We start from the raw sequence: 27,638 nt of genomic DNA, 5'->3' as shown, positions 1-27,638 counted from the left end.
TTTGTGTGAAGGAGACCGACACTATGTACAGCGAGAACACTGATATTTGATTGGTTCTTACTTGATGGCAACCTATGTAATTTATCACTTCGACTTAATGTGATGTTTTAACTGTGTGAATCTGAGTTTTTAGTTAGAATCTAGCCCCAGTCCTCCTTTGCAGGTGGACATACCTTTCCCTTCCTTGACATGCTTCTTATATTTCTGCTCGCAGGCTTACTTTCTAGTGCAAGAACACGTCTCCTTTTCTTGATTGGAATAATCATATGGTTCTTCTTTCGATGCTATATTTCCTGACACCTACTACTGTAAAATTTTCTGACTTACCCATAACCTTAGCTTAGTATAAGGGAGTTTTCCTTCATGGAAACTGATATTTATACAGTCTTAAGTAACTGATTTCAATTGCCTGAATTATATTCATACATGCAGCATTCTAGTGACTTGATTTATGCTCAATTGATTTGATTTGAGATTGTAACTTTACTAATTTGTTAATAAACCTTCATGGTTTGCAAAATTACGCTTCAGTGTCGTTCCTGTGGGGGCAAATTCTGCTATACTGTCATTGATATATTGCTGAATTTATGATTTATATAGTGCTGAATGTATTATTTTAGCCTCGGTTCGAGATAAAGAACCATACAAGTAGACATAGCGGACATCCGAGTTTGCACCTAGTTTGCACAGCGCAAACACTATCCTTACCTCTAATTGTCGTCTGTAGGCGGTTCTCGAGTCTGTCACAGTCAAAAAAGGAAAGCAGGCTGGTACCACTAGATCAAAAAGGAGCTCCATATCTAAGTCACATTCATCCAGAAAACATGCTTGGTTGTTCTTAGACAGATACAGCACGTATGACAAGGAATAGTAATTTGCTCTAGAGGATGTTTCAGTCCACTGTAAACAGGTCGATGGTAAGTCTGTGGACCTCCACATGCATGTCCCACCCTTACTCTTTGAAAGTACTGGCTGTAGATGAATTGTGGTTTGTGTGAACTACTGTTCATTGTCATCAGAGGCATTCACCAGGTAGAGGACCGGCACATCTTGTTACAGGTCCAATGTACCTTCAAATACACTCGGGCGTGGCTTGCAGCCAACAACGATGGCCGCAGCCTAGTGCAGCTCCGTGTTTGAAGCCCATCATGCAACTATCCTGGCATAAATCCTGAGAGAAACCGAAGATCTTGTTACAATGTACCTTCAAATTCACTCACTTTCCAGTCTCTTCTAGATGCACTCCCGTGTCTCAGAGCCTGCAGTGTCTCAAGCACAAGGCAATGAAGGTCAGACATTTCAGAACTCCTGCAAATGCCACCCTCTTGACACATTACATGGAAGTCATGAGCCGAGAAGGAGACTGGGATTGTAAAGCAAGAAATGAATGTAACAAAATACAGAGAGTAAAAGAAACTCCATTATGGGGAATTAGCAGTAAGAAGAGGACGAGATGGGACTGTAGAGGAGACTTGAAAATAGATGTCAAAGAAAATAATGACTGGTATCACACTGTGATTGAATGAAGACTGATATGGGATGGAAAGAAGGCGACACTAGTGACTGAGCTTAGGGAAGAGAGAGGCATAAAAGTGTAACTATAAGAAGGCTTCAACAGAAAGAGTAATGAGAGAGAACACAGTGAGTTAATGCAGTCTAAGATGACAGACACTTTGCCTGTGGGCGTCTTGCATCTCAATCAACCTGCATGAACCCAAATCCTGAGGAAGGAGCTCCGTTGGGATATAACATGTAAGACATACTGTCAAGACGCTTCCATGGGCAATGCTTAAATGAAATAGATCATAACAAACTATTTCAGTCATAAGACCAAGTGCAACACCCTCATTCGGGGCTGCTAATCAGGCTTTAGTCAACAAATACTTCAGTAACATGAAGACGGCAAAATTATAAATGTTTGAAGATGCTCTTCAAAGCACAGATATTGAAGGAATTTGCCTTTTTTTCCTACTGTATCACTCAGAAGTCTCAAACAGAGTTGACCATCAAGCTTTGCTCCACATCTTTAGATAGGAAATGAGTTGTGACTGCCTTTTCCTGCAATTACCTGAATTGTACTTAAAGAACAGAGTCCAGTTGATCCAGCGAGGTCCCACTATGTCAGTAGTAATACCTGTAAAAAGGGCCAACACTCGAGCGTCCACCCTCTTACCAGTAGCGATCCACCTTTACATAGAGTTCTTTGTAGTCCTACTGGATGATATAAGCATCTGTAGTCACCAATATACAGATGATGCCCAGCTCTACCTTTGGGTCTCACCTGGCCAGGACCTTGCACAGCTGAGGAACTGCCTCTCTATAATTCAAGCCAGGACACACAAAGCCTAACTCAAGTTAGGAACAAAAAAACAGTTTCCGCTCTGCACACGCAGGAAGCTTCATCAAGACCAGGGATGGCTTGATGAGAAGAATCTGGACAGTCCATCAACAGCGTCACATCTTTGGCCTTGTAGCTTGATACCAACCTCAGCTCTGGACCCACCTCACACAAAAGATCAAGACTGCATATCACAGGCTGCCCTAGCCTCAATGGTTGAATCTGTTCCCTCAAGAACAAGAATTCAGATACCAGTATTACCTCATTTTGATTATGGTCTACTATCTGGCATCCGCGAGGTCCACCTAACACCTCTGTGGATTGATCTACAGAAGTGGTGAAGTGGCCCACCTCATCAAAGCTCTTTGGAAATATGATAGAATAATGGCTCCAATCAGAGAACTCCAATGGCTCCTTCTGTCCGCCCACATAACCTGCAAGAACTACAACCAGGCAGTCAACAACGGTATCCATCAGTCAATAAAAGGGCCCATTCTATTGCATACTATACCTGGCAATGAAGATCAAGGCACCTGACAGGCAAGGCAAGCGTAACAGCCTGCAGTAACACAAATAATTTAGAATGTAATGCTGAAAGCAAAAGGCCAGATACCAGGCCTTCTCCTGCTATGCTCTCAAATTAATGTGACTCTATTTCAGTTAGAAACTGCTAGGTACATCTCTCCTTTGCAAAAAATTACTAAACTTCCTACTCTTCAACCAACAGCTCATCACATTTTAATGTTATGGATAATGGATGCATTTGAAGAATGCCTGCTGTACCTTGTTACCAGCCTAAGTCACCATTAAATCCTTAAACTCACTACTGTGATAAACCCTTTTGCTTCAACCCCTTTTTTGTCTTGCTATGCCGCAATGACCCTTTCTCGCCCTTCTATATATGTCATGGTTCTGGATGGGCAGGCATGCCTGGCGAGTGTGTGCGGATGCATGCTTCCATCTACATCCAATAGCACTCGATGACGTCAGGACGCTTGTACTGGTTGGCGGTCTAGCGTCCGTTCACCGGAAGCAGACGCCAGTAAAGACAATCAGCACTTCCGGGGAAACCGCATAACTGCCTGCGGTGCCAGCTGAACAGCGCTTTGGATTAACGCCTTGACCTGCTGAATCCATTCGTGCAGCCCCAGCGCAATTACCTTTCAAGGAACTTACAAGCGCAGGAGCGCTTGCTTCCTTCTTGACTCGAGCTCGTGCTGGTGTGCGCAGCCGTATCTTTGTAGCTCGGGGCATGCGCAGGAGTGCTTGCTCGTAACTTGCCTCTGGCTAGAGTGCTGGAGCACTTAGCTGTTCTTTGCTACCAAAAGATAAGTGCAGAAGCGCTTATCTTTTCTTTTCAAGTTTGACTGCCAGAGCAGGTACGCTTTCTTTTCTTTAACTTTGGCTCATGTGCAGGAGCATTTACCAATGTCCTTTGGCCATTAGCCACATGAGCAGGAGCGCTTGCCAGTTTCCTTTTGCCACAGTCACACAGCAGGAGCACTTGCCTATTTCCTTTTGTTATTGTCACACGCGCAGGAGCGCTTGCCTATTTCCTTTTGTCATTGCCACACGGGCACTTTTGCTTGCCTATTTCCTTTTGTCATTGCCACACGGGCAGGAGCACTTGCCTATTTCCTTTTGACATTGCCATACGCACAGGAGCGCTTGCCTATTTCCTTTTGCCATAGTCACACACGCAGGAGGATTTGCCAATTTCATTTATCCATTGCCACACGCGCAGGAGTGCTTGCGAATTTAACTGTCCCTGCTGAAGATGCCTCTTTTCCATCCTTCATGGTGCCACACATAAGGTGACTATACGATTCACTGAGCACTGTGGTATACTATGTATGGGCACGTTTGAATGTATCCGTGGTAATAGTGTTCCTCTGCGCTTCTCCTTCCAGGCGGTGTTTCCAGAGGGATCCCGGGAACACATTGGGGTTACCATCCTGGTCTTCAGGAGGATATCTTGCATACCACTAGCTTCCTCCCCTGGTCCAATCTTCATCCTGGTCAGTACACACGCATTTTCTAGGGTAAGGTGGGAGAGGGTGGTGGTTGCTCATGTCATCTCTGCGAGATTGCTTCACAATCAGAAGGTAAAACTTGTGGGGTCCTGACAATATGTCCCTTTTGTGCAGTGCTCCATTGTGTTGTCTCTAGGTAGCAAAAGAAGTCAGCATATATACATACATAGACACTGTAGTGGTGTGTAGGTATAATGAATCAACATTTGGGGTCTCATCATGGAAACCCACAATAGATGGGTAACTACTGCTGGGGCCGAGAGAATGCTGAAGTTACCCACTCAATCTGAGATGACTAAAGCCAGCTGCACAGCTTCTGCTTGGTGCTTCAGCAGAAAGTGTGGTCAGTGACAAACGGCATTCGATATGGAACCATGGTTCTCAACTCCTTTGACTGGTTCTGGTGGTGGTCCCATGACCAGTGGCCTGTTTTTGTTGTGTTGAGCTTTAAGTAGGTGGAAGACATCCAGCACCATTCAATGACCAGATATGTGGTTGTGGCCGCTGGATCATGTTTGGTTTGTGAGGAGTGGATGTAGCGATTTAAAAGAAAAATGAGCTTGGAGTTGTCTGCGCACATGTAAAAATAAGCCCTGACGACCTAACAAGTGGGTAAGGGACCCATGTACAGACCACTGATGTTCTTTATACCATTAAAAAAATGGACAAAAAAATACCTTGTGACCCCCAGCAACAAAAACACTTTAGCCAGTCCATCATGATGCTTGCAAAACCAGCATTGTCCTAAGTTTTAATTGGGAAGTTATGTTCAAGGGTGCCAAAGGTGGCTCAGAGGCTTAAAGACCAGGGTTCCGAATATACTGCAATTGACATTCCTCCACAAATCTGCAAGATCAGCGTATCTCTATTTGAGTGCTACAGCCAGGCCAGAAACCTACATTAAATTAATCAAGGAGCTTGTTCTCCTCTGTGGATTTTTGAAGCATGAATAAACATGCTCGAGACGTGACCCCTTTTGATTGGCACAAGTATTATTATTCATTGTGAACTATGCGAAGGACCAGTGCGGTATGGTTCACTCTTGAGACCACGAAAGAATGAAAAGCTTGAATGTAAGAAAGGAGTACTATTATTGGCAGGGCTGTTATGGATTTGAACTTTCATGAGTGACAAGGACTTGCAGACGTAACACAGCATGGAATAAAGTTAGATAGCTAGTGGTGTTTAGCTCATTTTTAACCAGGATTGGCGCGGTTTCTGACTAGACCTCGTCACTCCTTTTAGGGTTGACATTATTCTGGGCCCGGATTAGTCTACCGGTGCTGAGATTTCACACTTGGCATTTTCTCTATTCTTTTTTACATTACACACTATTTTTGTTGTAGGGTGACAGTTGCTAATGATGAGAACCTGAGGATGCAGGCAAGTACCAGTCTGCCAACTCCCATGGTGTTACTCCCGTGAGGCACTGTCATCCTTTCTCACATTGTTTTCACTTTTGTTTTTCTTTATAACTGTTTCTTCACACTGTTGGTTGGGAGATAGCAGGGGAGACAATATATACAGATCCAATCTATTTTTATAAAAATTTAGGTGATCCAGGACCCCTTGTTCAGACGGTATAGAGATAGCCGCTGTTTGGTCATGTCAATTAGGATGACTCCATAAGTTTGAAGGGGCCACTGTTGGAAGTTTTCACCTGTTATCCAGAACAGGTCTTTTGATGTTATTGATCAATTAACACGTACCAGAGTGACTGTCATTATAGGGTATCGTTTACGTCTCTCTGGTCAAAATATGCTGGTAAGTGTAGCTGAGCATGCTTTTCTCTTTCTATGAAATAACACACCTGTCTTTTAATCCATGGGGTATCAACAGTACACTTCTGACTCAGCAGTAGAGGTGCTCTTAGTTTACCCGTGTTTTTAGGAGAACAAAATAACCTTTAGGAATATTTATTAGTTCTATGTTATTCAAAGTGTGTAGAAAATGCAGATCTAATTTCGTGGGCCCCCCTAATGGTAGGGTGCTGTATGGTTACGCCCATTCTGGCCCATTGGTGTGGGTGGTTGGGCATCAAGGTCTTGATGGTTGGTACTGTTAGTTTATTGCCCACCTTCTTTGTAAAAACGGTGCAGATTTCAGTAGATTCTACGTGTTTCCTACGGGTTAGGGGCGCCCAACGCTTGTATTGCGAGCTTACCGAAGGCGACAGGGCCCATGTTAAGGTTAGAGGCCATTTATACGTATATTTCTGATCGGGATCCCTAGCAGCTCTTTGAGCAGATGGGGGTCTACGATGGATATTATTTCTACTGTGCTCTCTGGGGTGATTAAGGTCAATGATACCTAACAAAGAGTGCCAGTGAGGAGGTTCACCCAGGGAGGTTTCTTTGATGGAGGAGTGTATAGGATGGACTTTCCCTCTACCAGATTTCCCTGAAATGTTCAAGGATTAGTAAAACACCTTGATGGGCGTTGCATTTCAGCGGGGTGGAGGTCTCCACTTCAGCCAAGGGAAGTGGTTTAGGATAGAAGACTCTCCTCCCTTCTTCTTGATGTGGCCTTGGGGCACACAACACTAAGGTATGCATGGTTGGCTTGTTCTTTCCACAGGCAGTGAAAGATCAACTACCACTTTTGTCGACTGTACACGAGCCTTAACCAATTTCCCTCGTTTTAGGACTGCATGAGCTAATGAATCATAATGGGAACAAGCACCGGACCTGAAGGAAATACCCTGCTTTGCGTGGAGTGGCCCATAAGAAAAGCCACGTGTTCTCTATTACAGTATGCTTCACTGGAGGTCCATCAGTGAAGTCAAAATGCAACCCCTGCATGCAAACTCCAAATAGTGTAATTTGTGCAGGGATTTGATTATTCACGAGGACCATGGAGAGTGATTTATTGCGGTTTCTGCAGGGAGTGTAAAACTGTAAAATAATAATGGGCCTCATTTAGATGTTTGTCAGAGCAACAGTCCTGCCGTAAATTGGTGGGGTTTTCACCCCACACACTCGCATTTCTGTCTCATTTAGCAGTGAGTGAAGAGGAGGATTTCCACTGCCCGAACCTCACCTGGCTGCACCAGTTCAAACCCTCGACCTGACAATCTGCTATCCATCAATCAATCACATAATTTGTAAAGCGCACTACATACCCGTGAGGGTTTCAAGGCACTGGGGGGGGGGAGCTGCTGCTATTGGTCGAAGAGCCAGGTCTTGAGTTGTCTCCTGAAGGTCAGCAGGTCTACTGTTTGTCGCAGGTAGAGGGGAGGGTGTTCCAGGTCTTGGCGGCGCGATGGGAGAAGGATCTGCCTCCGGAAGTAGTTCTCTGGATGCGTGGGACCGTGGCCAGGGCGTGGTCAGCGGAGCGCAGTTTCCTGTTGGGTACGTAGAAGGAGAGTCGACTGTTGAGATAGGCTGGGCCAGTTTTGTGGAGTGCCTTGTGTGCGTGGATCAGGAGGTTGAAGGAGATTCTTTTGTCGACGGGGAGCCAGTGCAGGCTCCTCAGGTGGGGGGTGATGTGGTCGCGGCGTGGGACGTCGAGGATCAGGAGTGCCGAGGCGTTCTGGATTCTCTGTAGTCTGTTGATGAGCTTGGGCGAGGCTCCGGCGTAGAGGGCGTTTCCGTAGTCGAGTCTGTTGCTGACTAGGGCCTGGGTGACTGTTTTCCTCATGTTTGTCGGGATCCATCTGTAGATCTTGCGGAGCATGCGTAGGGTGTTGAAACAGGTGGAGGAGACTGTGTTGACTTGCTTGGTCATGGAGAGTTTCGAGTCGAGGATGACTCCCAGGTTGCGTGCGTGCTCGGTGAGGGCCGGGGGGACCCCAGTGACGTGGGCCACCAAGAGTCATCCCATGAGGAGGGGTTGGATTCGAGGATGAGGATTTCCGTCATGTCTGTGTTCAGTTTGAGGCGGCTGTCCTCCATCCAGTCTGCGATGGCCTTCATTCCCTGGTGGAGGTTGGATTTGGCGTGAGGGGGTCCTTGGTGAGGGAGAGGATTAGCTGAGTGTCGTCGGCATAGGAGATTATGTTGAGGTCGTGCTGTCGGGCGATGCGTGCTAGTGGTGCCATGTAGACGTTGAACAGCGTCGGGCTGAGGGAAGATCCTTGAGGGACGCCGCAGATGATCTCGGAGGCATCAGATCGGAACGAGGGGAGGCGGACTCTCTGAGTTCTGCCGGAGAGGAAGGAGGTGGTGCAGTCCAGGGCCTTGTCTCGGATCCCTGCGTCATGGAGGCGCGTGCGTAGTGTGCGGTGGCAGACGGTGTTGAAGGCGGCGGAGAGGTCCAGGAAGATGAGGGCCGCCGTCTCCCCGTTGTCTAGCAGGATCCTGATGTCGTCTGTGGCGGCGATGAGGGCGGTCTCAGTGCTGTGGTTGCTGCGGAATCCTGATTGGGAAGGATCCAGGATGTTGTTGTCTACTGAGTCTCCTGGCCAGATTGACATTTGACCCACCTTATCTATGGTGTGGTGACCATCACTAGATTTTTAGGTCTCGCCTGGCGTTAGCAGCGCACATTCGCTGTTCTCGCCATGCGAGGGCCTTTTGGAATCAATACGGATTCCAAAGCGTGCACACGGACGGACAGAAGATGTGCACGCGCAGCGTTTCTGGGTGTTTCTAGGGATTACACGTAATGTTTATTTAATTATTTAGCCGCGCGATTTGCTGCGCGATTTGCTTTCACCTCGCTTGTTAATCACGTTTTCTCTTCTTCACTCTTTCCCCCTTTTCCTCCTTATGTACGTACTTTCCTGGATGTTTTTTTAAATCAAATTTTTCTCTTCTATGCTCTTTCCCATATATCCCTCCTCGCGTTTATATGAGTTATTTTATATGAGGCAGTTTACTTTATGATTATAAAGATCGATGTATGCCTCGGGCTGCAGCACTGCGGTAGAGACACACAGAAACAAAGAGGTAAGTTTCTCGACCCGGGTTGAGGTGATTTTGCTGGGATTACACACCACCCGAAACGTCAGTCGTCAGAGGCGAGTTCGCCGAGATATACTGTGCATTTACAATGGAAATAGGCACCAAGGTGGTACTTTTTTTTTAAAATACCAAGGCTGTGATATTTTACTCCATTCATTTGTTTCCAGTCAGTTGTCTTCTGACGTAGTAAATAATTGTCTGCAGTACACAGAACAGAAGCAATTATGTTGCATACAATAAAGCAGCTCTACTCAATGAAAAAAATAACAGGAAACTAGAACCCGCAACCGGATGTTGAGGCGTCGCACCCTAGAGTGATGCACAGCTGCACACAGGCAGCACAGCAAAGTAGAGTCAGGCAAAGGAGAAGGCAATGCAGGCAGCTAAGCAGAAAGGCAATGCAGGCATCAGGATGGAGAAAGGTGAACGGCAGTCAGTAGAAAAGTAATAAAGTCCAAGCTTGCCTCTAGCTGTACGCCGAGGCAGCTCTAAGAAAAGCAGGGTAAAAGAGTACGAGGTCCATCCCACGGGGATGAAAGGGTGAAGATAAACACACGCCATTATTTAGCTGTTACTGTGCTGCACAACAGTGACTTAAAAGGAGTCATGGGTGCTTTTGTATTTCTTATCCTTCCCGACCTCAGCCCCTTCAGACGTCCCTGCGGCCTGTCAGCTGTAGCTGCCCCGGAGCAGCCGGTGCGGGCGGCCCAGAGAGTAGCTCCGTCTGCACCCATCACTGCCGCCCTCAGAAACACACCCAGAGTGCGGATGGGAGACGGCGAGGCAGGTCGAGGAAAACACCCGGGGAGGTGCGGGTCCTGTTTTTCCTCTTCTTCTCCCTCTTCCGCTTTCTTTTCTTCTTCCTCCACCAGGTACTATTGCTGATAACTGTTATTCTTATTCTTATTACAAATAATATTAACAACAACGATACCGACAGCAATAATAATAATTCTTACTTTTTATTCTTGTTATTATTAATATTATTCTTCGTGGCATCATTTGTATCCCTATCAATCTCATGACACCGCGGAGGTGTTGTTGCTGTTATTATTAGTAACAACAGTAACAACAATAAGAATAATAACAATAAACACTACTACTAATCATTTCAATAATAAGACTAAAAGCAACATCTTCTGCTATTCAAGACAAATGCAGATGGACAGTCGGGGATTCCAAAATACCCAGACAGGAGAACTTTCTGTGTATGAGGCACTGTCCGGAACAGGGAACAATGACTCAAATGTTCCTAAAACGGAAAACCCTCCTACAAATGACGGTGCGTCGGCTCCACTGCAGCCTTTGACGGCGAGAGGCAAATCCGTAGGCGACCGTCGCCTTTAGGTCTCAGAGTGTTTCCCTCTACTAGAGAGCCTGTGTCACCGTCGTCAGTAGTAGTGACATCACAGCGAGGTGAATCAAAAGCGCTGCGAATGCCAGCGAGGGAGTAGGCGCCACATTTTATAGAGCACTTTTTGCGCATCCCGGGAGGATGACCTTGCAGGCTGGGGAGGAGGGAGAGGGGAAGGGCGTGGCATTGTGGCTTCTTCTGCCTCAAAACACTGCAAAGCTATCTTCGGGGCGCTTTATAAAGAACATTTGTCCTTTTGAAGAAGTCCCCTCAAACATGCGGAGCAGTACAAAGACCAGCGAGTCCGACTGAAATCAGATGGAGGAACTCAGGATATGAGGAAGGGACCTAATTAGGACATTAACCGTGACACCTGCAGCAGCCCCCAATATTTCACAACGCACTGGCCATTTCATTTAGGGGTTGAGCAAAGATGTACCTCGATTAGGGGCCCCCATGGCGCTGAGTTTTAAGGCTACTTTAAGCGAATGTATTTGTTTGCAATTTATCAATTTTTGGACATCGCGTGTTTGCAAGGTTAGATTTGAAAACACATGGAAATGTGAGTGAGGGGTTTTGGACCGCGCATGTGCGGGGACGTCACTGTGGTGTCCTAGGTCAGGGGCCTAGTGCAAAGGCAGGCAGGACACACGTGCTTGTATGGGGGGTGGCTAGCAGCAAACTAAACCACGCCCAGCTCCCTGGGCTCTTTATTAGATTCATTATGTGCTGGCCGAGCGTATGCTGGGCCAGCCTACTGTAGTAACGTAGTCGGGGTCACTGGCATAACACCCCTCTCAACAGTGGCCGAGTGGGCCGGCCCATTAAAGGCAACACTACATTCCCTCATTTACCAAAAGATCAAACATCAAGGCATCATAAACAATTACCAATAACTGTAAACATTTGTCGATAAAGAACAAGGTATCTATGGAACGGTCTTACTTGGTCTGCAGGGATTTGCCAGGCTTCATCCACCGGAGGGTTGACAGCAAGCCACAAAGTCCTGGTATTTCTGAGATGGCTTGGGGAAGGGTCTAAGGTTGTACCAGCTCTGACTGTTCCTGGCAGAAGGGGTCAGCGACACCTTGGCTTGGCATTCAGTCTCTCCTGCTGGCTGACTGCTTCGAGAGTCCAGGTCTTGGGTCGTTTCTGGAGCGGGAGTGGTCTGGCCGGCTTCTCCGCTGATGGTCGTGGGGTGATCCTCGCCCCCTCCCTGTCCGGGAGGGCTGTCCGGTCCCTCAGCGCCAGGTCTGTCGGGCATTGGGAACTCCTCGGCATCGTCGGCTGGGACCCTCTTGAAGAACGAGACATTGCGGGTTACTCTTTCGCTTCCTCGCACAGCGGTCACCATCGTGCCTTTGACTTCTGTCACAGTCCAGGGATCCATCTCGAATGGCATTCTGAACTTTACGCCAGGGTGGCGGTCTCGCACAAGCACTCGGTTGCCAATGGTGATTGGGCTTTCTACTGCGTGTCTCCTCCGGGATGCATCTTGGTTGGTCTTCGTCCGCCGTGCTAGTGACTGGTTCGGAGGGATTTGGGACTCAGCCCACACGGGATGGTGTGGGATGGTATCCGTCACCGTTCTACCAAAGCACAGGCGGCTTGGAGCAACTCCGGTGGTACAGTGAGGCGTGAGGCGGTACTCCAGAAGGAATTGATACAGGGCTTGTTCTTGACCGTGGCCGTCGGCAAGGGCTATTTGGATTGTCTTGTTTAGTGTTCGCATTGGTCGCTCAACCTCTCCGTTCGCTTGGGGCCACCTGGGAGTCACCCGGCGATGGTTGATCCGATGGGACGAGAGGTATTCTGCGAGTTCTGTGCTGGTGAAGGGTGGGCCATTGTCCGTCTTGAGCTCTCCAATGAGGCCGTGTGTTGCCATTAGTTTTTTCGAGTTTGGGAATGACATCTACGGCACCTGTGGAGGAGACGATTTCAACTTCTGGCTACCGGGAGAAGTCATCGACGACGACTAGCATGCATTTCCCTCCGGGGAGGCTGCCGTAATCCGCACTGGCCTTTTCCCATGGGGCATTGGGGCCTTCTTCCGTGATGACTGGTTCTGGCCTGCTGGGGATGCTGGTTGCTAGGCATACTGGGCAGTGCTGGATGATCGATTTGACTTGCTGGTCTAGGCCAGGGAACCAGACTTTACTTCTGAGGCGGTTCTTCGTCTTCACGATACCCTGGTGCGCTCCATGAGCCAGGAGAGCGGCCTGGTGAGTCAGGCACCCTGGTAGGACAAGGGGACTCTCAGTAGGCAGCCATCGGTGGACACTGACAGTTTGTGACGAACTAGGTGTAGAGCTTTCAGAGTGGTCTGTGCTTCCATGGTGCAAAATGGCGTCAGGTTTTGGAGCGGCTTCCAATCTCCTGAGGAGAGTGCCTGCGATCTGGAGGCAGTCGTCCTCTTTGGTTGCACGTATCACTTCTTCCAGCGAGATTGGGGGAGGTCTGGACCTTTCGATAATCATCCGCACATATTCCTCGGTGGCTTTTACTTCCGCCGCTTCTGGCTCTGTGACCGGTCTGGCGTGCCTGGGTAAGAAGTCGGCTGGGTGACGGGTGCCTGGTCGGTACTCCACAGTAAACTGAAACTCTTGAAGTTGTAGTATCCACTTTTCAATCCTCGGGGGAGGACGCGACGACGACCCTTGAAAGAGTGGAATGAGGGGTTTGTGGTCAGTCACCACCATGAACGGGTGTCCGTATAGATATAAGTGGAAGTGGCGACAACCCCACAAGATTGCAATAGCTTCTTTCTCGATTTGCGAGTAGCGTTGCTCCGTGGGCATAAGGGTCCGGCTGGCGTAGGCGACGGGGGCCCACTCTCTGCAGGCCTGCTTGTGGGCTAACACTGCCCTAGACCTGTGGGGCTGGCATCCACCACCAGCTGAGACTCATGTCGGGGGTCGAAGTATACCAGAGTCGTGTCAGCAGAAAGGGCAGCTTTTGTCCTTTGGAATTCTTCTTCTTGCTCAGTCTCCCATTCCCAGTGGTTGGCGGTCTTGGTGAGGTCACGTAGGGGGCCCTTTAGGTCCAAAAGATTTTTGATAAAGCGTCCACAATGCGTGACCATGCCCAGGAAGCTGCAGACTCCAGACACTGACATCGGGGCTGGAGCGTTCTGTATGTCTTTTACTTTGTCCGGGTCAGGGCCAATGCCTTTGTCAGAGAACCGGTAACCGAAAAAACCGATGTCTCTCCCGAGGAACTCGCACTTTTCCCAGTGAAGGGTGAGTCCACTGTCTCTGATCCAGGTGAACACCGCTTGGAGGTGTTGGATGTGCTCTTCTAGAGTGCGCGCATGCACTGAGATGTCATTGCTGACATTTAGGACGCCTTCCAGCCCTTGGAGGACAGTCTTGATTATGTTTTGAAAGACTTCGGCGGTGCTGGAGATTCCAAAATTGAGGCCAGTGTAGCGCCAGAGTCCTGCGTGGGCGGAGAATGTTGTGATTGGGTGAGAGTCTGGATGGAGTGGGATCTGGTGGTATCCCGACCGGAGATCCATTTTTGAAAACCGTCTGGAGCCGGACAATTCACCAATGATATTGTCTACAGTTGGGGTCATGTGGCGCTCGCGCTTAATGGCGAGGTTCGGGACCCGCATGTCCACACAGATGCGGACTGCATCAGGTTGTTTCGGTTTCTTAGCGACGACGACGAGAGACACCCATAGAGTAGGGCCTCGCACCCGTTCGATGATTCCGGCTTTCTCCAGAAGACGCAGCTGCGCTTCTACTTTGGGACGTAGATGGAAGGCAACCCTCCGGTGACGGAGGGCGATCAGGGCGACAGACCTGTCGATGTGTAGTCGGATGGCAGGGCCCTTCAGGCATCCGATCCTATCAAACAGTGTCTCGAATCCACGCAGCAGGTGGTCCAGGTCGTTGGCGTGGACGGGGAAAGCAAAGTGAATCAGATTGAGGTCCTGTGCAGTCCGGCAGCCTAGCAGAAACCCGGAACCTTCTTGGGACACATACACTTTGGCCTGGAATACTCCGCATAGCCTGAGTGGAGACTTGGTGCCGTAGGTGTAGACCTGTACCCTGGTGGGGTGGAGCGCTGGTGGATTTGGCAGGTTCCTGTAAACGCTGGCTGCCATGAGGTTGATGGTGGCATCCGTGTCAATGAGGGCTGCAACTGCTTGGTCTTGTACTTTGACATTGCACATGGGTGTGGCAGGTTGAGTGGCCGAAAGGGTGTCCAGCATTCTGACCACGTGGACTGTGGTGGCATCGGCCTCATCGTCGTCCATGTCGCTGCTAGCAGGACCTTCGGTGGTGTGTTCGATCGCGCGAACTCCTCGGTGTGGAACGGCATACTTTGGAGAAGTGATTTACTTTTCCGCAGGCACTGCAGGTTTTGCCATGAGCTGGGCAGGCGCCATCATGGGGCGAGGGGCCTCCGCACCATCCGCAGGGGCGACTGCGAGCGCTCTGTTGGGCTGCTGCGTTCTTCGGCCAGGTGGCCCTTGGTCGTGGCTCATGGGCAAAGGTGAGAAGGGCGCACACAGGTTCTTCCTTGACAGGGACGCTAGGTTTGGGGCCCATGTGCGCGGCCCTGGCCTTTGACAGTTCCTTGGAGTGGGCGAGCATTAAGATGTCCTTCATCGACATGTTGTGTTCCTGCAGGACTCGTTCGTGTAGTTTGGATGATGCGCAGCCTTGAATGAACTGGGCCCGGGCTTCATCGTCCTCGTCTGGGAGGGTGCATGTGTTTGCTAGCTCCTTCAGCCTGGCATAAAATACATCCACCAATTCTTCTGGAAGTTGGTGGGCTTGGCGGAGCAAAAACCGTTCGTAATCGGGGTTGGCGAAAGGTTCGAAGTATGCTGTAATGGCGTCACGCAGCGAGGCGTAGTTTCTGGGGGGACCGACCTCCCGTATCCTTTTGGAGATCTTATGGATGTCTGTGTCACCCAGGTGCATGAGCATGGGCCTCCTCCGTGGAGCCGGGATATCAGCAGCGTTGAAAAAGTTCTCCAGGCGCTCCACCCACTCCTTCCAGTGCGCCGCTTGTGACGGTGGAGGGCCAGTGACGGTGAACGGCTCGAGAGGGGGGATTGTCGTCATGTTGGCGCAGATCTAGGCACCGCCGGGAGAACTGGGCAGTGGTGTCGGTGTGCTAGAGGGCACAACACGTGGATAGAGGCAGTGCTGGATGGTGAGCTGAGCAGCGATGATCCGGGAGCAGCTATGAGTTGCAGGGATGAGGCCTGGCTGAAGGATGCGTGCCATTGCAGGGTGCGCCGTGGGGGAGCACACACAGACTGGACTGCTGCCACATGCTGATGCTTGGTGCAAGCAAGAAGCCACTTGGTGCTGGATGCGGGCCTGCAGGCGGTAGGGCGCTGGGCACTGTGGGTGGTAATGACAGTCGCTCACAGCCTGGAAGACGGTCCGGAGGATGCAGGTTGTGAGCGGGCAAACCGCTATCTTACCAGTGCAGGGCGTGAGCCTGGGGTCCGCGGTGCAGGAAAGCTGGCTGCTGTCGGGTACTGGGGCCAGATCGCATGTGCGCATGCGCGGCAAGCAGTGGACGGCTGCGTCGGCCACAGGATGCACCACGAGGCAGGAGCAGGAATTTGCGGCGGCCACGAGCATCGGTGATGGGCAGACTCCGGGTCTTTTGGGCAGTCGCGGGCTTACCAGGTAGGCCGCGGTCGGGTCTCGTGGGGCAGCTGCAGGCGCGGGATCGAGCACACTGCTTGATGAGATGTCCGAGCGAGGGCTACAGCAGGAGGGCCCTCGCTGTGGAGGTGCCGGTGGCGGGCTCAGCAGCTGCGATAGAGATCGGCGGGGTGGGTAGACCACCTCGTCACCAGTGTGGTGTCCTAGGTCAGGGGCCTAGTACAAAGGCAGGCAGGACACACATGCTTGTATGGTGGGTGGCTAGCAGCAGACTAAACCATGCCCAGATCCCTGGGCTCTTTATTAGATTCATTACGTGCTGGCCGAGCGTACGCTGGGCCAGCCTACTGTAGTAACGTAGTCGGGGTCACTGGCATAACACCCCTCTCAACAGTGGCCGAGTGGGCCGGCCCATTAAAGGCAACACTACAGTCACGTCCTGCTGCCGGAGTTGTGGTTATTGGTTTGTGGAAAATCATGGCACTCGCAACCAGTGCTGCTTGCTCCCACCGTGGTTCAGTCAGCTGCAGTGAATCAATGACCCCCCCGCCGCTACGGCGAATACAACTGGCGAGGGACACGAAGGGACCAATGTCACTGGACAGGACTCACTGAGGAGGCGGGCAGCAACCCAAATTGCTGTGCTGGCTCGCAGTCTGATCCTGCCTCGCGTAGTCGACTCTCTGCGAGTTGAAAAGTAAGTGAGACAGTCTGCAGTGGTGAGTGCAGACACTCGAGTGTGTATGTTAATTAAACTACAAGTCTAGACAGTACGCGATTAAGGAGCTGTCGTGTTACAGAACTCCCTGTAACTATTAAAGTCAGACCTCCGTTGACCCTCAGGTATGTGCACGCATGATTTCAAGTACGTAGTGAGGACAGCCGGCTTTCTAGAGGCCATGCTTAGTCCTTGGTAAAGTGTTTACTTCTATCATAGGTACAAGACATTGCGGGCACTAATTAGATAGCCGTGATAATTAAGTTTGAATTTAGTTATTGCTTGCCACTTGTTCGTTTTCCATTGTTTATTTTGGCTTTTCGTCCTATTTTTGTTTCAAAAGACAAGATATAGAGTAGAATTCAGTTAAAAGCAAAAGCAACAATTGATGGACAGAATGCAGAACAATGTCATACATTCACAGCACTACAGAGATCTGGGCCTAAATCCATCGTTTTTTTGCTCACCATGCCATTCCAGTTTGGACCCAGCCATATGCAAATCAGTCTTGACCCTGCACCCAATGGGAACAGTCCAGCTCGAACTTCCAGCCCAGGTCCTCCCTGGACTGGAAACAAGCATCCTAGGACAGTTAAAGGCAGCTTATATTTTTATACCCTATCAGTTTTCCGTTTCTTTGCCTCAAACTAGTTGCTCTACAACATAGCTTAAACCCATTGGCTAAGTCAATAGCTCTGGCCAAACACTTGTAAGGTCTCAAAGGCGAGACCTATTGGCTATGCCAATGCATGTTTTGCTTGGGACTGCCCATGACCCAATCTCAGGTCGGGAAAGCCATTGTTTGCTAAAGAATATTTGTTTAAAAAAAATAAAAATAAAGAAATTCTGCTTACGAATTTGTTTCTGGAGCAAACTTCTGCTCTGTGATCTTTTTCTGGAAAAACAAAAATGTTTGCTGAGCAGGCACTAATAAGGTGGTGACTACTTAAAAAGCTCTCCAGCATTCAAAACAACCACAGCTGCAGCAGTTGCTCTGAAGACTCAGAGGTCTCCTCCAGGCAGGCGTTCCTCGGCAAGAGGAGTGGAGGCCTTGGTCATGGCTAACATGGAGCTAAACCTTTCCATAAATAATGTCATTTCAAACTTACTTAACAAACCTGGAAGTTCTGCGCCTTCCTAAGTTGAGGAACCTTTGCTACTGTGTTAAAATGGCCTGGTTAAAGAGGGGTGTTATACCGAAAATGGTCCCAGAATGCTTGCTTCCGGTCCAGGGAAGGCTTGGCAAGAATGATGATGGATTCAACCCATATCTAATAGTGGCTGGGGGTGAGTGGCTGAAAAGTTTCAGTGCTCCGTCCATCATCTTATTGTCTTTGCTTTGTTTGCCCTAAGTTGGCAGGATATGCCCAGACGTGATTCCCTTTGTGTTATTTGCCACTGGATTCAAGCTAGCCCAGCTGCTGAGGGGTATTACCCCTAAACCGGTCCCAGGATTCTTTTTACTGGTCAAGGGAAGACCTGGCTTAGCAGTTCAGGCTTGACTGATCCCATGAGGAACAGGGTCAAGACTGATTTGCATATGGATGGGTCTGACCTGGGATGGCGAAGTGAGCAAAAGAACGATGATGGATTCAACCCAGATCTAATAGTGACTGGGGGTGAGTGTCTGAAAAGTTTCAGTGCTCTGTCCATCATCTTATTGTGTTTACTGTGTTAGAATGGAGCATTTTCACAAAGTCTGTCAAAAACTCTTAATATTAAGGTATTCGTTGTTTTTTTTTTCTCTTTACCCCCTTGTGTTAGTGAATTTTATTTTTAATTTATATAAACCCTTATCACTGTGTAATTTGTAGGACTACCGCAGAGATATAGAGAAGCACTTTTCCCAACACATTTCAAGCAATCCACCTTTAAAATTACTTATAACCCTCTTTGCAAATCTGTCAAATTGGAATTCATATTTAGGTCGAAGCCTACCAGACACAGCTGTCGACTGTGAAAACACTTCTTGGGGACATTCTGAAAGCTTCCCTGGGAAGGCCTTACCATTGGCTTTGTGGTTTGTAACTCACAGTTGCGTGCTTTCTACTGGCTGACTTTATTTGTTTTAGGCTGTCCTGCACATCTGTGTCCCTCCTGAGGAGCATAACCTGTTCACCATTGCTCCTTGTATTTTTTCAAGAGAGTTGCTTTCTGTAAACAGGCCTTTAAATGTTGTTCTTATCATGTCACATTTGCTGTGCAATCAATGACAGTGGACAAATGTCATACTCTGTCTCCTAAGGGAGCTTGGAGTTTACTTTTCTTTCGCTGAAGTCAAAGTGAGAGGATTTATGTGACAATCATGCTGGATACTAAGGGTTGGAAAGGAAAGGTTTTTTTCTAGCACATAACAAAATTTAAATGACTGTAAATGAACTGTCAAATAGATAAGTGGGAAAACGCACTAGTGATTCCAACTGTTGTTCTTTGTACTCAAGTCGTAGCGTGCTGTAAAGGGTCTCACTCTCTAATCCTGGAGTGTGTGTAATAATATAGAATAACAGCGACCCGTGCTAGGGTCCGTCCCCTACAGCACTGCAAATGCCCCTCTATCCAGGGGTTGTTTAAAAAATTATTCAACTTAGATTAAATTCGGACGTGATGTATTTATTATGTCAAGGCAATATTCAACTTTCATCCGCCTTGTACCACATCAAATTGATTCAATAAATCATAATCTTCTCATAATGAATGAATCTAAGACAATTTATGTTGCATTATCCCATCCCAATGCATTTCAGGTGGTTGCCCTCCTTCAGGGGATATCAATTATTACAGGTCATCAGGCGAAAGCCCTCAATCAAACGTTTCCCAGTGAAACTTCCATAAATAAACTGTGCAAATATTTCAGAATTTATCACAGTTAGGAACGCACAAATGAAGTAGATTTATTTTTAAATCTGAAGTGTGCTGGAAACAAATATTTTAATATGATTGAAACAAGTCAAAACACTAGGTGATGCCATTTCCACCCCTTATCATTTGTGCGCTGTAGTTTTCTCAGTAAAACTGTATGTGCAAATGTAATGGTCATTTCATATGAAAATGTGTTGTCTGTAACGGCAGTGTGCTATCACTTCATGCATACTCAACTTTACGCCACTCCGCTCTACAACACTTTACTCCACTCGACTTCATACCACTCTACGAGACTCTACTTTACCGCACTCCATTCTACACCACTCCACGCCAATCCATTCTATCACACTCCATGCCACTCCACTCCACAACACAACACCACTCCCACTTCACTCTGCTCTAAGGCACTTTACTAAACTCTATGCCCCTCAACTCTACGACACTCTATGCCCCTCCACTCTATGACACTCTATTCTACAACACTCTACTCTATGATACTCTAATCCATTCAATGCCACTCTACAACACTCTACTCCACTGTACGCAATTTCCTCTATGCCACTCCATGCCACTTTACTCCACTGTAACCCACTGCACTCCACTCTATAACACTCTGCTCCATAAATAAATTGTGCAAATATTTCAGAATTTATCTCAGTTAGGAACGCATAAATGAAGTAGATTTATTTGTAATTCTGAAGTGTGCTGGAAACAAATATTTTAATATGATTGAAACAAGTCAATACACTAGGTGATGCCATTTCCACCCCTTATCATTTGTGCGCTGTAGTTTTCTCAGTAAAACTGTATGTGCAAATGTAATGGTCAATTCATATGAAAATTTGTTGTCTGTAACGGCAGTGTGTTATCACTTCATGCATACTCTACTTTACGCCATTCAATGCCACTCTACAACACTCTACTCCACTGTACGCAATTTCCTCTATGCCACGCCACGCCACGCCACGCCACTTTACTCCACTGTAAGCCACTGCACTCCACTCTATGACACTCTGCTCCACAACACTCTAACCCACTCTTCTCCACAACACTCTATGCCACTCCACTCTACAACACTCTACTCCACTCTCTGCCCCTCCACTCTATGACTCTCCACTTTACGACAATCCACTCTACAATACTCCATGCTACAATACTCCATTCCACTCTATGGCACTCCACTTCACAACGCTCTTTTCCACTCTATGCTACTCAACTCTACGCCATTGTACTCCACTCTACAAAACTCTATGACACTCCAATTTATGACACTTTACGCCCTCCAATCTATTACTCTCCACTCTACAACACTCAACTCCACAACACTCCACTCTACACCACTCTATCCCACTCCACTCTACAACACTCTGCTTCCCTATACTTCCCTCAATGCCACTCTGTGCCACTCCAGGGCACTCTGCCACACTCAATGCCACTCTACAGCACTCTACCTCACTCTACGGCACTCTGTTCCACTCTACACAAGTCCCTCTATGACACTCTTTACCACTTTACTCGACTTTACAACACTCCACTCTACAACACTATATGCCACTCTATGCCCTTCAATTCTAATCCCCTCCCATCTATGATACTTTCCTCCACTCTATATCACTCCACAACACTCCACTCCAGACCATTCTACTCTACAACACTTTACTCCACTCTATAGTATGCTACTCTTCTCTACGACACTTCACTCTACTGCACTCCACTCTAAGGTATTCTATACCACTCTATGCTATTTCACTCTACAACATTCTACTCCACTCTATGCCACTCAACGACACTGTATGACATTCTACTCTACAGCATTCCACTCGATGAGACTCCACGCTAATCCACTCTATCCCACTCCACTCTACAACACTCCCCAAAACTCCACTCCACAACACAACACTCCACTCTATGCCCCTCTACTCCACTCTATGCCATCCTTTGTTCACTCTAGGTCACTCCACTCCACAACACACCACTCTATGACGCGACACTCCACTCTACGGCACTCCATTCTGTAACACTCCACACTATGACACTCTACAACACTCCAGTCTATGCCACTTTACTCCATTCTATACCCCACCACGACACTCAAATCTAGGACACTTTACTCCACTCTATGCCACTTCACTCTACACCAAGCCACGCCACTCTATGCCCCTTCACTTTACGACACTCTATGCCCCTCCAATTATTGACACTGATCTACAACACTACTAAATGACACTCTACTCCACTCTATGCCACTCTATTCTACTCTAGCAATTCCCTCTATGCCACTCCATGCCACATTACTCCACTCTACAATACTCTACTCCACTTTATGCAACTTCTCTATTGTATTGTATGTAGTACTTGTAAAGCACACTGTGACCAAACATGGTATCCTGGCGCTAGTTATTACCACTATGTAAGCAAAAAAACAACTGATGGAGATCTGAAGCTAACTCCACGCTCCTTTACTCCACTCTATGCAACTCCACAGCACTTTACAACACTCCATTCTATGACACACCAATCTATGAAACTCCGCTCAACAACACTTACCCGACTCTACTCCACGACACTCTATGCCACTCTACAACACTTTACTCCACTCTATGCCCCTCCACTCTACGACACTCTATAACACTCAAGTCCATAATACTCTTTTCCACACTATGCTACTCAACTCTACAACATTGTACTCCACTCTACTCTACAACACTCTATGCCACCTCAATTTATGACACTCTACGCCCCTCCACTTAATGACACCCCACTCTACAACACTCAACTCCACAACACTTCACTCCACTCTATACCCCTCTATTCCACTCCACTCTACAATACTCTGATCCACTCTACTTCACTCTATGCTACTCCATGACACTCTATGCCACTCTACGACACTCTACTCCACTCTGTCTACTCTACACAATTCCCTTTATGACACTCCTCACCACTTTACTCCACTCTACCCCACTCCACTCTGTGACACTCCACTCTACAACCCTCTACTCCACTCTATGCCCCGCCACTCTACAACACTTTCTTCCACTCTATATCACTCCACACCGATTAACACCATGTAAAGCCACTCTACTCTACGACACTCTACTCCACTCCATGGTACTCCACTCTACAACACTTCACTATACGGCACTCCACTCTACGACATTCTACTCCACTCAATGCCAATTCACTCTGCGAATCTCTGCTTCACTCTATGCCACTCTACCACACTCCACTCTACTTAACTCCCTCTCTTCCACTTTACTCCACTCAATGCCACTCCACTCTACAACACTCTGTGTCACTCCACTCTATGCCCCTATACTCAACTCTATACCCCTCCACTCTGCGCCCCTCTGCTCTATGCCACTCTACTCCACTCTACACCACTCCACCATATGACACACCACGCCAAGCCACTCTCCTAAACGCAACTAACTTTTAGCCATGCTGAACAACAGCCACGCTGGTGCACAAAGAGGCTAAAACACATTGGAAAGACCTATCTATGACACTGGACCATTGTCAGAAATCTGTGGCTGTTTCAAAACTAAACTATTGGTGCACGTTGCAGATCAGAGCCTATCTTTGTAAGACCTTTGTGGATGTTTCAACAATGGAACAGTAGTGGAAGCTTTAGTACAAAATGCGCTAATGGTGATACAAGCTCTTTGGGTCTAAGTCCCGGAAAACTGGAGTGCGCTGCACGTCGGATAAATAGGGCACTGACAGATCGCTGGATGCTTGAATACAGGTCTACAAGCACGCTCTGCCAGTGAGTAAGGCCAAAGAGGTCGCACATGACGTGGGGCAATTTGGCAGTTATTATAACGTCGACATGAATTTAAATATGATCTGGGTTTTTACTGGAAACGTTTCAAGCCCTTGGCCCATACACTCAGCATTTTGGAAATTGAGTTTTTCTTGATGCGTCACATCTAAGGCTAGCTACGCTATGGTTCTTTTATTTGTATCTGCTGCCCTCTGGCGTTGATAATCTTGAATGTCGCAGCCAGTCGTTGACAGGTCCATTACAATACGGAAAACAAGTAGGGGAAAGCTCCCTATCTGGAATGTCCTACCGTGACGTATAAACTGATGTTATTTGGGAGCTCGTAGTAAGGGCAATGCTAGTCAAACCTCCTCAGACCACGCCACTAATGGTTTGCATTGTTTAGAAGCAGATGATATATTGCATTTTAAAACAGGGGGCTGGAATTTCCTCTGTGCACTCTAAAAGAGGTTATCTTAGACCAAATATGAAATGCTGGGAATCACAGAACTGTGGCCTCGCCGCCATTCTTGGTTCGTTCTGCACAAATGGGGTAGCTGGAAAGACCTGCTGAAGTCGTCCACCTGAACTGGACCTAACCTTTATTAACGTGAGCGGGGCATAGCTAAAATTAGAACATCAACCACACACAAAAGGTGATGGGAGGATGCTTGCAATTTGTCTCACCGCTGTCAGTCATTCGAGGGAGTATTCCAACCCATCCTCCTTTTGCCTACTAGGCCATCTCAAGTTGGACCCGGGTATATGCAAGTCAGTCTACCCTGATCAGTTGGACCAGTCCAGGCCAGGTCCTCCCTAAAGCGGAACCCAAGCAACCGAAGACGGTTTCACCCTGATTGGGACTCTACAGTCAGGTACCGCCTGATGGATTTGGATGCGGCTCGAGTAGTTACCAGTGGCTGAGATTAATTCCAGCATTACATCCGTCACTTCTTTGTATACTAACATTAGAACGTCTGCACGACTTAAGGGACCTTGACCACCTGCTTTTCTAGTCACCATGTGCCCCAGTATGCCAAAGTTAACGTGTATTTTGTACCAAAGTCTGTGCATAATGTTTCACTGTAATGTAGCCCATTCTTCTTATGCGGGGTGTCTGGAAAAAGATGCAATTGTGCATCCACTGCTTTTTCTAAATAATTATGCATTTACTGCAACTGGCACATATTCCACTTCTTTCTACATAGTTTGCAGGTTGCAAACAAAAAAGATATCTCTTTAAAAAAAAAAGATTTTTATGAATGCATAAATGACAATAATATACTCAACAATTACAATTCCTTATCGCAGGAGAGTAGAAAACAAAAAGATAAAGAAATCACAGTAATGCATTTCTTTTATTTTTCCGCCCTGCCCACCCTCCCTACTCACCCCCTGGGAGTTGGCCTAACTGTGTTATCTTTGGTTTAAGTATAAGTTAGTTTTCACATTATAGTTTACCTATTCTTCTCAACCCATCTGGTCAGTGGTGCCCAGATTTCCAAGCCTTTTGTTCGGGAGCGCAGTCCCCTTCCTGCGTAAATAGCTTTTTCGAAGTTATAGTTTGCTAATAGCCTGGAGAGCCATTGCTGCAACCCAGGGGGATTACGATGCAGCCATGTGGATGCGAGACATAAGCGAAGGATCTCCATACCGATAAATACTAATTCTTCTCCCGGCTTCCCCTGCATATCCTGAGCAACCCCATGTTCTATCAATGTCGGAGAGAGAGAGCAGTCAACTTCTAAAGCCTCACTGAAGAAGTTGGTGCTCTATTGTTTTAGTTTGTTAAGTGCATCACAGGAGGCAAAAATATGACTAAGATCTGCCTGATATAATGCACACCGTGGACAACCGGTACCTCTCCCCGTCCCCCACTTAGCAATCCTTTTCGGGGTATAATAAAGCTAGAAGCATGATTTATAATATTGAGACGGGATTAAAATATTCTGTCAAGGGTCGGAATCATAAAAGGATTTCTACAGGCCTTCAAAATGTTTTACATTCACCCCACTGCAAGACTTTTTTATTAATGGAACACTTACAGACACTCAGCAGGGGATCCAGAGCTCGCGGCTACTATTCGCAATTTATATAGATCCTTTCTTACGTCAATTGAAAAAAAATAGGGCTATCAGGCCTATCACAACCCATGTCTGGGAAACTAAAGTTTTGGCATATGCCGATGATATCGCTCTAGTGACTCCCAATCCCGGAACGGCTATAGTGGAAATTGAGGCAGAAGCGGCGAGATTCGGGGCACTCTCCGGGAACTCACTAAATCGCAGTAAAACCCAAATCATCTGTAATGAGAACATAATGATTAATGAAATAATTTATTGTCCCAGAGAGTACAAGTGTCTTGATTTGATGAGCGAGGATGGACTTCTGTGTGCAGCATGACAAAATCCTAATGTGCAAATGCAAATAAGACAGGTTGGAATTAATGATTCTTTTGTAATATTTTGTTGCATTATTTATATAAATTCATACTACACCACATACATAGACCATAAAGCAGCAGTGTGTTCAAATGGGTATTTACAGTACTTAAAAACCCCAAGCACTTTCTTCTCTTGTTAAGTATTGCTGGCCTGAATCTTGCAGTGTTTCTAAGTGAGGCTCACTTTAATGTACATAGCCTTCTGCAGCACTGCTTTCTAGTTGAACATGGTAGTCTGAGAGGCCCAGAGTGTGGACAAGTGGTAAACCCCCAAAATAGCACTCTCTTTTCTGGCTTGGGCCACAACATCCTCCTCATCTCTACTCGAAGCTCCACCACGCGACCCAGAAAACAGCACTGACCAATCCCAGCACTGCTCTCATTCTGTTAAGCGTACCAACAAACAGAAAGCCAATACTGACATTGCTTAACAGCTAAAAGAATTTCTTAAACAAAGGATCACTGAACTTAATTGACGTGATCACTTTTCATTTCCATCATTTTTGTATCTTCGTAATACACTGTGAAAAGACCCTTGGCATAAACATGGGAACAACAGATACCCAATTATACATAAATGTAAACAATGTTTTTATGACCCACAATATTAAAAAGAAGCAGAATTTTCTAACATAAAGGGAAATTAGAGAATTTTCAGAATAAGAGAAACATTTAAAACAAACAAAAACCACAATATCCCATTTGCAAATGCATATAACACAGGGAGCCAGTCTAAGATTGTGTCATTAATAGAGTCTCCTAATTATCAATGTGTCCAAGAACAGAGGATAAAAGTGTATTGTCCTTTGTATGAATGAAGCACAGGGACTCTACGCAGTCATTTATCAAGTAAAAAGTTAATGCGACCTTGGTTCCTTACTGAAGTTCAGCTTCGATGTAGACTTGGCCACAGGTGGAAAGTATGGAAAATCCAGGCGCTGCAGGTCGATGCGGTGGCGATCCAGGCATTGCATCGATTTCCGCAGCCTGAGACAGATGATGCGTCGCTTCTTCTAGCCGCACAGCAGGGCCTGCGTCGGAATCAGCGCAGTAGTCTCGGACATTGGAGACATGGTGCTCTGAACTTAGACTGCAGCGGTTTCTTTGGCCACGGGCAGGTGCTGCATCGATTTCTTTAGCCGCACGGCGGCAGGGTGTGTAACTTCTACCTACACTGCAGTGCTGCTTCAGTAAAATAGGTGGTAGACGGGCGATTTGTGGATTTTCAGCTACCGGAGCAGCAAAATAGCCTCCAAGGGCCCAGAACTGGAGTTGTCACCACAAGGCAGGTCAGAACTCCCAGCAGTGGAGTTCAGGGATGATGCAGGTGAAGTCTTTGTGTCCTTGAGACTTCTTAAAAGGGGCATTCACACACAAGCCCTTGGAGAAGCTTTACAAACAGTATACAATGCAAAGTCCAGTCCTTTTCCTTTTTAAAGCAGATGCAGCAGCTGCAGGCCATCGCAGCAAAGCAACACACAGCAAAGGGGAAGTACTCCTTCTCACAGCTTTTCAGCTCTTCTCCTTGGCACAGGTTCCTTTTGTTCCTGAGGTTTCTAACAGTCTGGGGTTTTAGGTCCA

At 47.4% G+C, this 27,638-nt stretch overlaps 1 protein-coding gene across 2 annotated transcripts in view; it reads left to right on the top strand.

The window, feature by feature from the left end:
- Nucleotides 1-27,638, top strand: part of LOC146858136 (uncharacterized) — a 250,260-nt gene that overhangs the window by 5,815 nt on the left and 216,807 nt on the right. For both annotated transcript variants that reach the window (XM_085646896.1, XM_085646895.1), the window contains exon 2: nt 4,249-4,356. In XM_085646896.1, the coding sequence (XP_085503022.1) occupies nt 4,249-4,356 (108 nt within the window). The remainder of the gene's footprint in view (nt 1-4,248; nt 4,357-27,638) is intronic.

This window comes from Triturus cristatus, chromosome 3_2 (assembly GCF_964204655.1).
Source record: "Triturus cristatus chromosome 3_2, aTriCri1.1, whole genome shotgun sequence".
Lineage (NCBI taxonomy): Eukaryota > Metazoa > Chordata > Amphibia > Caudata > Salamandridae > Triturus > Triturus cristatus.
The sequence above is the reverse complement of the archived record's forward strand: the minus strand, read 5'-3'. Positions and strand labels throughout refer to the sequence as shown.